Below are 15,083 nucleotides of genomic sequence, written 5' to 3'. Positions count from 1 at the left end.
GAACAACCTGAGCAGCATGGCATGGCTTTTGTTAATTTCTATACTGTGACCTGTTCCTTTAAAAAAGCTAAGAAATGATCTAGTAGAAGTGGTTTAAAATGAGATAAGGGGAAATTTTTCAACTTTAATCTCTGATTTTCAATGTGAAAGTACACGTGTACTCTTGCTTTCAGACTTTCCATGGACAAAAAAAAGTAGGTGCACATATTTTTACTGGAAAAAGTGCAAGTGGAAATTTGGCATGCTTTTCCCTTACCCAACTTAAATCTAAAACTTATACTGAACACAGCTAGAAGTCCACAAGTGGCGGCAATCACAGGAATTCTATAGCTGTGAGCTAGAAACTGATTCTCGGGGGGGGGGGGGGGGGCAGGGCCGTGCCGATGCGGTAAGCGGGGTAAGCGCCGCAGGGGGGCGCCCACCTCTGGAGGGCGCCGCTGCGGTGCTTACTCTCGCCCCGCGCCGCCGAGGCCTTTAAATCTTTTACCTGGTCGCAGCAGCGTCAGTGAAAGCGCTGCCGACGTCTCCCTTCCCTTGCACTCATTGGTTCCCTCAGTGTCCCGCCTTCTAGAAGAAGGCGGACACTGAGGGAACCAAGAGCGCGAAGGGAGATGTCGGCAGCGCTCCGCTTTCACTGACGCTGCTGCGACCGGAAGTAAAAGATTTAAAGGCCCCAGGGTGCGGAGGAAAGAGCAGAGGCATAGGCGCCCCGTATAAGAGGCTTGGGGAGGCTAAGCCTCCCCAGCCCAACCATGACCTTTAAAACCGGCTCCGGTCCCCACCTGGCAGTGTTGACGGCGTCCCCTGTGCCTTTGAGCAGCTTACCGGCACACGCAGCACTTCTCTTGTTTCTCCTCTTCGTTGCCGTCGCGTCGTCCCACCCCCCCACCCCCCCTTCACGCGATTTGCGAACCGCGCTGCCGCTTAGCACTGCTTAAAAAAAAAATTTACACATCAGCAGGAACAGGCTGCTTCAGCCAATCCCAGGAGCCTTCCTTCAGCCCTTGGGCGGAACACGCTGAAGGAAGGCCCCTGGGATTGGCTGAAGCAGCCTGTTCCTGCTGATGTGTAATTTTTTTTTTAAGCAGTGCTAAGCGGTTCGCGAATCGCGTGAAGGGAGAGGACAATTTGCTGGAAATGGAGGGGAGGGGAGAGAGGAGGATTGCTGGCTATGGATGGAGGAGGGAAGGGCAGAGGGGGACAAGGATGGACATGGGGGCCCAGGGAGAGGACAATTTGCTGGAAATGGAGGGGAGGGGAGAGAGGAGGATTGCTGGTTATGGATGGAGGAGGGAAGGGCAGAGAGGGACAAGGATGGACATGGGGGCCCACGGAGAGGACAATTTGCTGGAAATGGAGGGGAGGGGAGAGAGGAGGATTGCTGGCTATGGATGGAGGAGGGAAGGGCAGAGGGGGACAAGGATGGACATGGGGGCCCACGGAGAGGACAATTTGCTGGAAATGGAGGGGAGGGGAGAGAGGAGGATTGCTGGCTATGGATGGAGGAGGGAAGGGCAGAGGGGGACAAGGATGGACATGGGGGCCCACGGAGAGGACAATTTGCTGGAAATGGAGGGGAGGGGAGAGAGGAAGATTGCTGGCTATGGATGGAGGAGGGAAGGGCAGAGGGGGACAAGGATGGACATGGGGGCCCAGGGAGAGGACAATTTGCTGGAAATGGAGGGGAGGGGAGAGAGGAGGATTGCTGGCTATGGATGGAGGAGGGAAGGGCAGAGAGGGACAAGGATGGACATGGGGGCCCACGGAGAGGACAATTTGCTGGAAATGGAGGGGAGGGGAGAGAGGAGGATTGCTGGTTATGGATGGAGGAGGGAAGGGCAGAGAGGGACAAGGATGGACATGGGGGCCCACGGAGAGGACAATTTGCTGGAAATGGAGGGGAGGGGAGAGAGGAGGATTGCTGGCTATGGATGGAGGAGGGAAGGGCAGAGGGGGACAAGGATGGACATGGGGGCCCACGGAGAGGACAATTTGCTGGAAATGGAGGGGAGGGGAGAGAGGAGGATTGCTGGCTATGGATGGAGGAGGGAAGGGCAGAGGGGGACAAGGATGGACATGGGGGCCCACGGAGAGGACAATTTGCTGGAAATGGAGGGGAGGGGAGAGAGGAAGATTGCTGGCTATGGATGGAGGAGGGAAGGGCAGAGGGGGACAAGGATGGACATGGGGGCCCAGGGAGAGGACAATTTGCTGGAAATGGAGGGGAGGGGAGAGAGGAGGATTGCTGGCTATGGATGGAGGAGGGAAGGGCAGAGAGGGACAAGGATGGACATGGGGGCCCAAGGAGAGGACAAATTGCTGGAAATGGAGGGGAGGGGGAGGAGGATTGCTGGCTATGGATGGAGGAGGGAAGGGCAGAGAGGGACAAGGATGGACATGGGGGCCCACGGAGAGGACAATTTGCTGGAAATGGAGGGGAGGGGAGAGAGGAGGATTGCTGGCTATGGATGGAGGAGGGAAGGGCAGAGGGGGACAAGGATGGACATGGGGGCCCACGGAGAGGACAATTTGCTGGAAATGGAGGGGAGGGGAGAGAGGAGGATTGCTGGCTATGGATGGAGGAGGGAAGGGCAGAGGGGGACAAGGATGGACATGGGGGCCCAGGGAGAGGACAATTTGCTGGAAATGGAGGGGAGGGGAGAGAGGAGGATTGCTGGCTATGGATGGAGGAGGGAAGGGCAGAGAGGGACAAGGATGGACATGGGGGCCCACGGAGAGGACAATTTGCTGGAAATGGAGGGGAGGGGAGAGAGGAGGATTGCTGGCTATGGATGGAGGAGGGAAGGGCAGAGAGGGACAAGGATGGACATGGGGGCCCAGGGAGAGGACAATTTGCTGGAAATGGAGGGGAGGGGAGAGAGGAGGATTGCTGGCTATGGATGGAGGAGGGAAGGGCAGAGGGGGACAAGGATGGACATGGGGGCCCAGGGAGAGGACAATTTGCTGGAAATGGAGGGGAGGGGAGAGAGGAGGATTGCTGGCTATGGATGGAGGAGGGAAGGGCAGAGAGGGACAAGGATGGACATGGGGGCCCACGGAGAGGACAATTTGCTGGAAATGGAGGGGAGGGGAGAGAGGAGGATTGCTGGCTATGGATGGAGGAGGGAAGGGCAGAGGGGGACAAGGATGGACATGGGGGCCCAGGGAGAGGACAATTTGCTGGAAATGGAGGGGAGGGGAGAGAGGAGGATTGCTGGCTATGGATGGAGGAGGGAAGGGCAGAGGGGGACAAGGATGGACATGGGGGCCCAGGGAGAGGACAATTTGCTGGAAATGGAGGGGAGAGGAGAGAGGAGGATTGCTGGCTATGGATGGAGGAGGGAAGGGCAGAGAGGGACAAGGATGGACATGGGGGCCCAAGGAGAGGACAAATTGCTGGAAATGGAGGGGAGGGGGAGGAGGATTGCTGGCTATGGATGGAGGAGGGAAGGGCAGAGAGGGACAAGGATGGACATGGGGGCCCAAGGAGAGGACAAATTGCTGGAAATGGAGGGGAGGGGAGGAGGATTGCTGGCTATGGATGGAGGAGGGAAGGGCAGAGAGGGACAAGGATGGACATGGGGGCCCAGGGAGAGGACAATTTGCTGGAAATGGAGGGGAGAGGAGAGAGGAGGATTGCTGGCTATGGATGGAGGAGGGAAGGGCAGAGAGGGACAAGGATGGACATGGATGGGAGGACAGGACCCAGGGAGAGAGAAGAAATTGCTGGAAATGGATCTAGAGCAAGAAATGAAGAAGAAAGGAGGAAAGTAAAGAAATAAATGGAAAGGAAGCCCTGGAAATGGAGTTAAGAGGACAGATAGCAGCAGACTCAGATACTGGGCCAGCATGATCGGAAAAAGAAAGTCACCAGACAACAAAGGTAGAAAAAAATCATTTTATTTTCATTTTAGCGTTTGGAATATGTCTACTTTGAGAATTTACATCTGCTATCTTATTTTGCAATGTATAGCAATTTGTTTCTAAGAATATTGCTGACAATTCCTGTCAGTGTAGCAAGTGGTGAGCGATCATTTTCACCGGGGGGGGGGGGGGGGGGGCGCCAACTGATAGTCTGCAGGGGGGCGCCAGAGACCCTAGGCACGGCCCTGGGGGGGGGGTTATTTTACAAATATTTAAAAAGGAAGCAAAAATGAGGAAACCCAAGTAAACCCAAAAGGTATTCCAAGGGAATCAATGCCATGTCCCAGATAATCTGACTGCTTGGAATCAAACCAAAAACTTTCACATTTAGTTTGTAACATTAAACAAGACACCCTTACAAAATAAAAACAGGAAGAAAAAAAAAAAGATTCTTAGAAAAGAACTTTGGTCAACAGAGCAGAGTAGACTGGTTACCACAACATTCCAAACCATTATGGGGGGGGGGGGGGGGGGGTTGCAACAAACAAAAAAAAAACCTCTTGCATGCTTCTAGTTCAAAAAAGTATTATAGGGACCCCCACTCTTTGTTTGATGACTTTAACATCTATTTTAATTTTGAACATAATAAAACTGTTTCATACCCACATCTCTGAAGATCGAAACTACCCCAACACTGGATGAACACGATATCAGATTACCTCTCAGGGCAAATGAAGTTACTGCACTAGCCCTAAATGGAATTAATTGGTGGGGAGGCTACAACTTATCTTGCACCTTACCACACCCCAGGCCTATAAACCAGTATCAGGAAAGTTCACCTCTAGTCATTCTGAAAAACCAAAAACCATACATATTACACATTGTACAGTCGTCTATACTTATTCAACTATAAGTTTGTATGCAGAATGCTCTCAAATTACAGTTAGACCTCAGAATACAGCAGCCAAGTTACAATGTAATGCAATTAAATTTCATAGAATTACCCTAGTACTTTGGGAATAGCACTGTGTCAGTTGAATCTCATATTTTGTTACCGGAAAGGAAGGCCCCCCCCCCCCCCCCCCGCCTGTCACCTCGAAAAGGCTGAGGTCTCTGAGAAGACCTTGCTCTCTGAAAAGAAGCCCCGCAACCTGGACGGTAATGACGTGTATCCCTTAACTTATGTCTAGGGCCAGGCGGTCGCACAAATTTGGACCTGTCCTCCAGGAGGCGCTGGCCCTTAGAGTCACCGAGATCCTTCACAATCTGTTCTAGGTCTCTCCCAAACAAAAGCTTTCCCCTAAAAGGAAGCCTTGCCAGCCCGTGACTTAGGGGCCACGTCTGCAGCCCAATTTCGCAACCACAGCCAGCGACACGCGGTGACTGCTAGAGAAACCTCCTTCGCCGAAGCCCTCAAAAGATCATAAAGAAGATTCGCAAGGAAGGCTAAACCAGACTCTAAGGCCGGCAAAACAGTCACGAGGTCCTCCAGAGAGGAGGCTTGTACCCACGATAAGCATGCCCACGCCGCATAGGAGCCACAAACTGAAGCTTGCAGGGAAAGGGCCGCTACTTCAAAAGACAGCTTCAAGCAAGTCTCCAACTTATGATCCTGAGGGTCCTTGAGCGCAGTGCCACCTTCCACAGGGAGAGTGGTTTTCTTAGTGACCGCTGTGATTAATGAATCCACCGTAGGAACCTTCAGCAAGTCTAAGTCAGCAGCAGGCAGCGCATAAAGACACAATATAGCTCTAGCAACCTTAAACCCACTGTCCGGCGTACCCCACTGCGCCGAAATACGGATTTTCATGGCCTCATGCACATGAAAGGAACGAGGTGGGCATTTGATGCCATACATAATAGAGGGCACCGGACCTGTTCCCCCTGACGATTCAGGGGGTGAAATGGCCAAAACCTCAAAAGCCCTAATAATCAGGAAGGGAAGCTCTTCCCTGCGAAAAAGGCGGGCAGCCGTCGGGTCATCCCCCTCCTCAGAAGGCAGGGTGACCTCATCTGCCAAATCTAATGATTCTGAGGGAGAGCCCGGAGACAAAACTGGGCCATCTGTGTCAGATAGCTCCTTGGGATCCAAAATCTCCACCCGAGGACGTTTTGGCAGGAAAGACAGAGTCTGCAGCAGCCGAAATTTGCTGAGGAAGAGACGGGGCTGCCTGAAGTGAAGCTCCTGACTTCTTCAGAAAAAAGGCATTGTGCATTAATAAAACAAAATCCGGGGAAAAAGGAACTGAAAGGGACTCCCCTGCTCCCTCTAAATTGCTTTCCTCCATCGGAGCCTGTGCCACAGAAGTGCGCTGTGTCTCCTGTCTGTCAACCGCCACGTGCGGAGCTGGTCGCGCCTGAGAGGAAAAAATTGTGCCCGCCGACGCGCGCTGCACTAACTGCCCCGAGGAAACCGCCGAAACTATCCCCTGCGCTTCCGACTCACCGGATGCCTGCGGGAAATCCCCATTGCGCTGAACACCCGCTGTGGGCTGACGGCGGCACGACTCACACTCCCCCGATGCTGCTCTCTGGCCCCCACACCAGGAGCAGCACTTAGCCGCCTCAGAAGGCGCTGACGTGCTCCACAAACGCCTGCCCCTCAAACAGACTTGGCAGCCCATCTAGCTCCTCCGTATGATTAAACAAAAACAAAGTCTCTTAAAGAGACGCTTATCTTTTTTTTTTTTTACTCAGGAGAGAAAGGCAACACCCGATCAGGCCCACAGACCCGGGTGACGGAGGAAAGGTAGGGGGAGACCAGGAGGGACCTGGCACCACCAGGTGTACACCAGAAGCTACAAACAGCCACTCAACCCCTGACTGTGCTAAACTAGACCCAAAGGACACCAGTAGCCAGATCAAACCAGAGCTGCACAAAGATGTCCCTCCACCTGCTAGATAGAGAGAATACTGAGGTTTACTTGGCTGCACAGGTCCACATCTAGCAAACCTCAGAGGTTCTCTCTATCTCCAACTGCTGGTAGAGGGACACAACCCACAAGTCTCTGGACTGATTACTACTACTACTACTATTTAGCATTTCTATAGCGCTACAAGGCATACGCAGCGCTGCACAAACATAGAAGAAAGACAGTCCCTGCTCAAAGAGCTTACAATCTAATAGACAAAAAATAGTGGGACGCTATGGAAATTGTCAGTGTATGCTTTAGAGCAGGGTACACAAGTTCAGTTCATAAGAGTTGCAAACAAGTCTGTTGATAGGATATCACTAATGAATATGTATGAGATAGATTTGAATATGATGAAGGTGGTATGCAAGCACATTCATTAAGGATATTCAGAAAATCTGACCTGTTTGTGGCCATGAGGACTGAACTTGTGCACCCCTGATCTAGATATATTTTTCTCAGGAACTTTCCCTGTACTGAGGCCAGATCAATGTGGTGCCTTCTCTGCGTTCCCAGATGAGCTCCAGCTAAATTTAACTTAAACAGTGACCCTAACAGTTTCTGAAAGTTTGGCAGGCTACCTGAGTCCAGCAAGTAAACCCATTTCACAAACCAAGTTAGAAGCTCTGGGTCATACTGAAGATTAACTCCTCTCAACACCAGATCACCACCTTATTTCCTCCCTTTCAGGATCCATCTGGACCCCAAAAGTGCTCTCACTCCTTGAAGGGCTAGGAACACCGTCCAAATCCCAGCCACCTTCCCTGAAGAGCTGAGAAGACACAGGGCTTGGGTTTCTCTATATGCAAACTACTTCCACTCTAAGACCACTCACAGAGGGCTGACTGAAATACCACATTACTTTATCAACTATCAGTTGATAAAGTAATACAAATAAAACAATTAGGAGGGAGGGGGCTTTTAGGGCCCTCTTACACATTTAAAGGGGGTAATGCCAGGACTGAATCAACCTATCCTTAAAACAAAAAAATGAAAACTAGTTGGCAACTCTAGTAAGGTAGGGAACATTAAAGATAATGCTTTCAGTCCCAAAAGATACAGAGGGAAAAAAGAAGATTAGTTCAATTTTTATGGCAGCACCTGGTGGCCAACTTCCAAGAACGATGCTGAAGCAGATATGAAGCAGACTCCTGTCTGTCCCTCCAGCCATAGGAAGCTGCTAAGATGCCTCAACTAAGTTTGGCGAAATGAGAAAGAAACAGCAGCACCTAAAATAGTGACTGGAGGTTACATATCAAGGCTCTCAAAATGAAGCCAGCCTAGCTCTGTGTTCAGCTAAGACAAAAGTGGCATCTCAGATCTTGGAATGGGTCCATAAAAATGTCCCATGTATTTTGTTTTGTGATTAAATAAGGGGAACGTGCCTGAACTCTTGCTCAAAAAGTTATTCTGAGAAGAAAAGTCAGTCATCTCTTCTGATCATAGCAAAGGCTTGAGAACTCTGCTGCTGTCGGACTCCTCAACCCCTTATGTACTCCTTACCCAGACTCCTCACCTCTGATTCTAATTTGCATACCTCAGAAGCTTTACAGTTATCCCGTGAGTGAAAACTGATTAAGAGAAGTGCTCTGTGTGCATTATTTTCACTCACATATCTGAAAATTTCCACATTTACTTTACTTTCTCTTGGGTACAAATATTCAGACTCTTAATTCTCATATCAAAGCTTTTAGACCAGGCCTTATACTACTTTGACAGTTTCTCTCTATACCTTGTGGAGACACAACCTTCAGAATTTGACTCATTATTACATATGTCACACAGCAGTATGAAACAGTGGTACAATACACTGACAGAAATTCTAGGAGGTACCAAGAGCAATCGCTAATTCCATTACTACCTCCAGTTCTCTGAGCAACTTTTTCTCAACTCTGCTGAACTCATATCCCATCCCCTGCAGAGGTCATGATACGTAGCCCTCTAAATATAGGCTCTCCAAAAGGCTCCCCTAGGGGTCAAACTAAGACATTTTCATGTACAGTGGTCAACCTACAGAAACAAATCACCTTTACTAAAAGACATTCACTTTTACAGTGTCTGTGACACTATGAGGCATATTTTCAAAGCACTTAGCCTCCCAAAGTTCCATAGAAACCTATGGAACTTAGCCTCCCAAAGTGCTTTGAAAATATGCCTCCAAGTAATAGGGTAGCCAAGCATACATTTATCCACACAAGAATACCAACATCTGAAACAAAAAAAAGCCTTATTATCTCACAAAACACTGCCACTCACTTTTGTAGAGTCAAATTCAAGGAGCCTGTACAGGCCTTGATCTTGTTTTGGGCTTCCAGGTGAGTCATTCCATCAGCACTTATCCCATCAATGGTCAGAACCACATCCCCTATGCCAATGTTTGCACGAGCTGCCTTACCACCATCGATGAGCTGTGACAGAACAGAAGAAAATGCTAAAGTTACAAGGTGGGGATGGCAAAGGCACACATTCTTACATGAAGCAGAAAAAAAGAATCCAACAGAAATATTAAAGCAGAGTTAGTAGGTTCCAGATGAACAGTGAGGGGACTGCAGAAGGGACTGGTGATCCAAGGACATTCTTCATCATTACCAACAGGTCAAGTTTCATATTTTGTAGCCACAAACTAAGCACCAATTCTAAAAGTGAAATTATGTATAGACTCTCTTTGAAAATGCCAAAAAATACAAATCACTTGTGAGTCATTAGTACCTGCTTTGTATATGTGGGTACAATTTTGCTTGAAAAAGTCCATACGTAGATTTGAAAATGCAATTTACATGTATACATCCCCCCTCTGATCTAAACACACACCTAGGGTTGCCTTCTTTAGATGTGGCTAATAGTTTGAATGTCAATTATTGATTGTAGTGAGGGCAAAAATGCACTTTGTACCTAAAGATCCCTTTGAAAATTGCTTTATTAAAATAGCATGTGTCTGAAATGCATGATGATGGCACAATATTTCCTGTCTCCTTGCTTCCTGTGCTCTGGGTAAACTTTAATTGCCTCTTGCTGGGCCCTAGAACAGCTAAGCACAAGGAAGTGGAAAGCCAGGCTTACTAAAAATTTAATTTTGGTATTTTCTCTTCTGTTTCTAGAGTGTGCCCTGAGAAAATGTATTAATGTTTGTACGGGCTAGACTGAAAGATGTCATACAAACTCAAAAGAAAATTTTGGTCCTGAAATTGGATTTAAAAGTTCCATCACAGGTTAGATGCTGAATGTGCTGCTCCCATGTGTAATATCTACACATATGGACAATGTAATCTAAGAAAATAAAACAATTAGGACAGAGGGGGCTTTTAGGGCCCTCTCACACATTTAATGGGGGTAATGCCAGGACTGGATCAATCTATCCTTGAAACAAAAAATGAAAACTAGCTGGCAGCTCTAGTAAGAGAGGAAACATTAAAGATAACACTTTTAGGCTGTGTATAATGAACTATCTGGAGTTGGTGGTCCTTGGGTGATGGGCCCCAAGTACCTGAGTTCTATTCCTAGTACCTTATGGGACCCTTCTGGTTTGCTTGGCTACCCAATGCATGCTGGGACCAGCAGATTCCCCCCTCTCACCAAACGCCTGTCTGATTCTCTGGAACAGAAAGTAGGCAGCTATTAGGGTGTCAGTGTGTTGAGAGACCTGAGCCTCTCCGTGCTAAGGCAGTAATCCTACTGCTTGATTTCCCAAGCCTTAGAAATTCATGGTGGATACCTATAAGTATTTACCCATTACCAGCAGTGCGGGCTGTCCTCCAGCTAGCCCCCCCCCCCCCCCCCCCATCTGTATTAGAAGGGCTCGTCACAGAACAGACTCAAAACTAACAACAGAGCCCTTAGTCCAATTCACATCTCATTGTAAGTGTATATCTTTTTTTATTTGTGATCAACTGTATTAAAAAGAACAAACTGATTAAGAGTTTGGAGTCCTTTTCTAGTAGTGGAATACTAGGTTAAAGCTGAATGAATATATGGTGAAAGAAGACCCACTATAGAGTTCATTACACTGAAGGTGCAAATTCCTATAAGCAATTCCCTCAAATATCTCAGAGGTGGAAGGACAATGCTATACCACCTGGCCACTAAAATGGGGGGGGGGGGGGGGGGACAGGACACATGGTACCACTTATGTAAACTGTGCACTTGAGTTCTAATGTTCTCTTTCTTGGCAAAATCAAGGAAAATCTCTTCAGAGTGGGACAGTATTTACAACATCCTCCAGCCAAGGGACATTTTAACTGATCAACCACATGGTCACAGGAATCAAAGTTAACAGCAGGACAAGAACAGTCCTACCTCTTTGTTCACAGCACCCATGCTTTCATTTGTGCATGACAACCAATATGAAATAACATTTCTAAACCAGTTCTGATTAATGCTGGGGTGCAACCTCACCCATCTATATCCCTTCCAAAGTGATGTTATAGGCATTCACTCCTTCCCTTAAATGTTAATTCCTTCTCATTCTCTGTCAAACTTCTACATTTATCTACTAAAGTGAGCCTTCTGGCATTAGTACACCTTCTTTTCGCTTTATACTCAGAATTTTCCATTCTGACCTGCATCACATTCCTGTCAAGCTGCCTTCACAGATATAGTTATTTGGAAGTCTTTGTAAAACGGCTGCTCAAATATTTCAAGTTCACATAACTTGGCCCCCATTCGCCATTTTTATTCTAACCTGCACAAACAATTTGTGGACATATCTTCCATTAACTTTGGCAAAGCATGAGAACAAGAGCGTGAGAAAAAGAATAAGCTGGAGGACCGTGAAATCTATTACTGAACTCAACACTACTTTGAAAGTGATGTACTTAACTGGATTGATATTGACAGATCATTAAACCACTTCCTAAACTGTCAACATGGGAGCTATATTTTAGCAGGAATTCACTTGGTCAGCCAAAAACTCTTGCTCAACCACAATGGACTTCTGTAGCCATTGACCAATGTCTTCAGGAAAGGCTGCGAGTCTTCATAAAACCCACACCATGCACAACCCAACATATATCACGAAACACATTGGTTTCAACCTGGTTCAATTCAGCTTGTCATACAAAATCCAAATGGTTTCATCTGCAAATCCAGGCAAATTCAGCCCTAACAAATCTGATCAGCTGAAATCACAAAGACATTACTTGCTATCTGAGGCACACAGCAGCCCAACAAGTAGAAAACTGATTAAGCGTATAGTTCTTATTTTTAGAACAGAAATCATTATTCAGAAATACTAGGTTTGTGAATAATTTTTTTTTTTTTAGAACGTGCAAACACAAGACCTTGGTTTCTTATCACAGATACTGCTCAATACCTGTGAGTAGAAACCATTTAACCACTTTAAAGATAGGGGATAAAATGGACAGAGGGCTCACACAGAAAAGCTACAGTTCAATGAACAGCACTGCCCTCAGTAACTATGTAGTCATTGCCAGGTTTAGATTTTTGCCACCCCAGGGCATCACAGATGCCCTTGATCCCTTCCTAAGAAATTTGGATAGGCATACTGAGGGCATCTCTGCAGCCTGACCCTAGTGCTGCTGCTTGTACCACTAGTGGACAGCAGTACCACTGCTGTTATTTTAATTAATGACTAACAAAAGAGTTGGACAAACTCCATGCACCTAAACAAAACCATGCCTCTCTGATTAACAGATAACAGTAGATGGCTGCTATCTTGGTTTCTGGATAAGTGCTTAATTTTGAGCTTTTTTTTTTTCATTTATTTAAGCACAGTGAGGTTTTTTGGGACCTGATATTTTGTATTACTAGGCAGCACAACAATTAGCTTCTTTTGCACTTTGATATACACCAGCTAGTTTTTTTTTTGTGTATGTTTGTTTGTTTCTTTCTACTGCTGTTTTTTCTCTGTGGCTATCAATAGAAATCAAACAAAATAAAACATGGAAAAGAAAATAAGATGATACCTTTTTTATTGGACATAACTTAATACATTTCTTGATTAGCTTTCGAAGGTTGCCCTTCTTCGTCAGATCGGAAATAAGCAAATGTGCTAGCTGACAATGTATATAAGTGAAAACATTCAAGCATTACTATGACAGTCTGACAGGGTGGGAGGATGGGGGTGGGTAGGAGGTATGCATGGGGACATCAAAGCATATCATTGATATTCTAACAGGATGGGTGTGGATAGGTGAGGGGTGGGGTGATCAACAGAGACATACAGCTTTATGGTTTATAATGTGGCTGAAAGTAAGAAACTGATCCCAGAGCTTTGAGATTTCATTTCCTTTTTAAATTGTACATTGTCCGATTGCAGTGCTCTCTAGTAAACAGTGTTGGCAAACATTTTTTGATTATATCTAGTTTCTTGTTTGCGTCTCATTTTTGTCTGTGCTATTATCTTGTACATCATTACTTGGCTTTTCCTCCAGTACCACCTCCATGCATTAGTTCCAGGAGACTGCAGCTCCTATCATTACAATAACTAAATTATCTAACAGAAGGTAGTGCAGTCCAGATCCACAGTTGTCCCCCTATTCTTGAAGGCTCCTTATGCTTTTTTGCTGACATGTTTGCATGGTTATATTTCAGATCCCCTCTCTCATGTTCGATCGATAGAACCTTGTCAGCTCTTTAATCTTGCTGAGCTATGCATAGGCCTAGTTCGACTGTGCAGAAATCCAGCCATGTCTGGAAGTTAAGCAACAAACTTCCAACAGTAAATCTTACACCTCAGCAGCGTAATCAGAACAGAATCAGAGTCCGCTCTCTATTGCTGCGCTAGAGAGATAACAGTCTATGGCCTGCCTCCCTTCCTCCACTCATTTGATGCAATTTTTGCAGAACATAGAGAAGTGGAGAAGGAGGTGCGGAAGTGAAACTCCAGGCCGAGGTAAACATAAAATTATATGTTTATTTCTAGCACAACTGCTTATACTCTAGGCAAGTAGTTTCAAGTGACTTGTCCTAACTTGCATAGTTTAATAGAAAGTGTACATTTTCATCTATTTTCCAATGTGTAATATTTTAAACCTGTACAGAGGAAGCGAAGAAAAGTACAACAGGTAAATAAATAGCACTTTCCTCACTATGACCTTCTAGTTTATTTTGGAAAGTCTGTTTCATCTGAGAAGACTGAAAATCATTCCACAGCCTGCCACCTGCTGCTGTCAGCCACTTCTGACACCAGCCCCTTGCTGCTCCCACTCCCCCAGGCTCCCCTGCCACCAAGTAAAGTATCTCAAATAGCAGAGATTCTAAATGTGGACTTGGCACAGCACCACTTAAAGGAAGAAGCAACACTGACCCTTCTTACACTCCTCCCCAATTAGACAAAACAGTATCAAGACAGAAAATCATACTGCTTACTGCAACAATTTTCAGTGGTACTGCTTTTAAGACAACTGGAAATACCAGGGGAGTTCTTATGACTAACAGAGTCACTTTTTTAACCTTATGTTTTGCAATCTGGTCCAGTTCTCTGGTTTGGCAATGCAGAAGATTCAAATGTGGCCACTGCCCACCGAGTCTTCTAGGTTCAAGCACACACAAGAAAATTCATGTTCCTGCTTCCCTGAATTGGGACAGAGGGAAAAGCTGCCATGCACTAAACAGGACTACTCCTTGCAGGGAGTATGGTGGGAAAGAGGATGCCAAGTTTAGCCTGCAAAGCAGTGGACACTTTCAGCTCTCAAACAACCAGACAGGAGGCAGAATGAAAGGGAACAGACAATGAAAATAAATGAATACTAAGAAGAACATTTAAGAAAGAATTACTCCTGCATAGTGCATTATGTACATCAGCTTGAAGATGTTTTGAATTTTCACTGAATGAATGATATTAGTGTTATGTAATAATATTACGCTAATTGCACCATCTGAAATTAATGTGAAATAATTCACTCTAATTGTAGCTCTATTATTGCACAAGAAAAACACAGTTCTAAGAAAAAAAATTTACATATAAAACATCTTGTCCCAGAAATACATTTCTATAAAATAGGAAAGCAGAGAAAAATATTAGTGCTGACCGATTAGTAGCTATGTGCAGTCCTGTACAATAAGCTGTGGGATTATACCAGCAGCCTGTGCAGACAAGCTATCTGGTATTAATCACTGAGAAAGTTAGCTTTCAGTAATCAGGGACAAAGTCTTAAGGAAACCTCACTGCTTTCAGCAAGTCGCATTAAAAATCAGTCTATGCAGGCAGCAACTGTACTTGTGCATCTAAGGATGCTACTTCAGTGTGAACTGAAACCTGAGACCTCTTGGATCAAAACCAAGGAGCATGCTGGTATTTGGTGGGCCTCAGACTCTACCACCACATTTATGTTCTCCATCCTTGGCCCA

General features: G+C 46.3%; 1 protein-coding gene across 6 annotated transcripts in view; it reads right to left on the bottom strand.

Moving 5' to 3' along the window:
* Positions 1-15,083, bottom strand: part of PDLIM5 (PDZ and LIM domain 5) — a 403,074-nt gene that overhangs the window by 338,489 nt on the left and 49,502 nt on the right. For all 6 annotated transcript variants that reach the window (XM_030190704.1, XM_030190703.1, XM_030190705.1 and 3 more), the window contains exon 3: positions 9,033-9,184. In XM_030190704.1, the coding sequence (XP_030046564.1) occupies positions 9,033-9,184 (152 nt within the window). The remainder of the gene's footprint in view (positions 1-9,032; positions 9,185-15,083) is intronic.

The sequence above is a fragment of the Microcaecilia unicolor genome, chromosome 2, assembly GCF_901765095.1.
Source record: "Microcaecilia unicolor chromosome 2, aMicUni1.1, whole genome shotgun sequence".
Classification (NCBI taxonomy): domain Eukaryota; kingdom Metazoa; phylum Chordata; class Amphibia; order Gymnophiona; family Siphonopidae; genus Microcaecilia; species Microcaecilia unicolor.
This window is presented reverse-complemented; position numbering and strand designations above follow the sequence as displayed.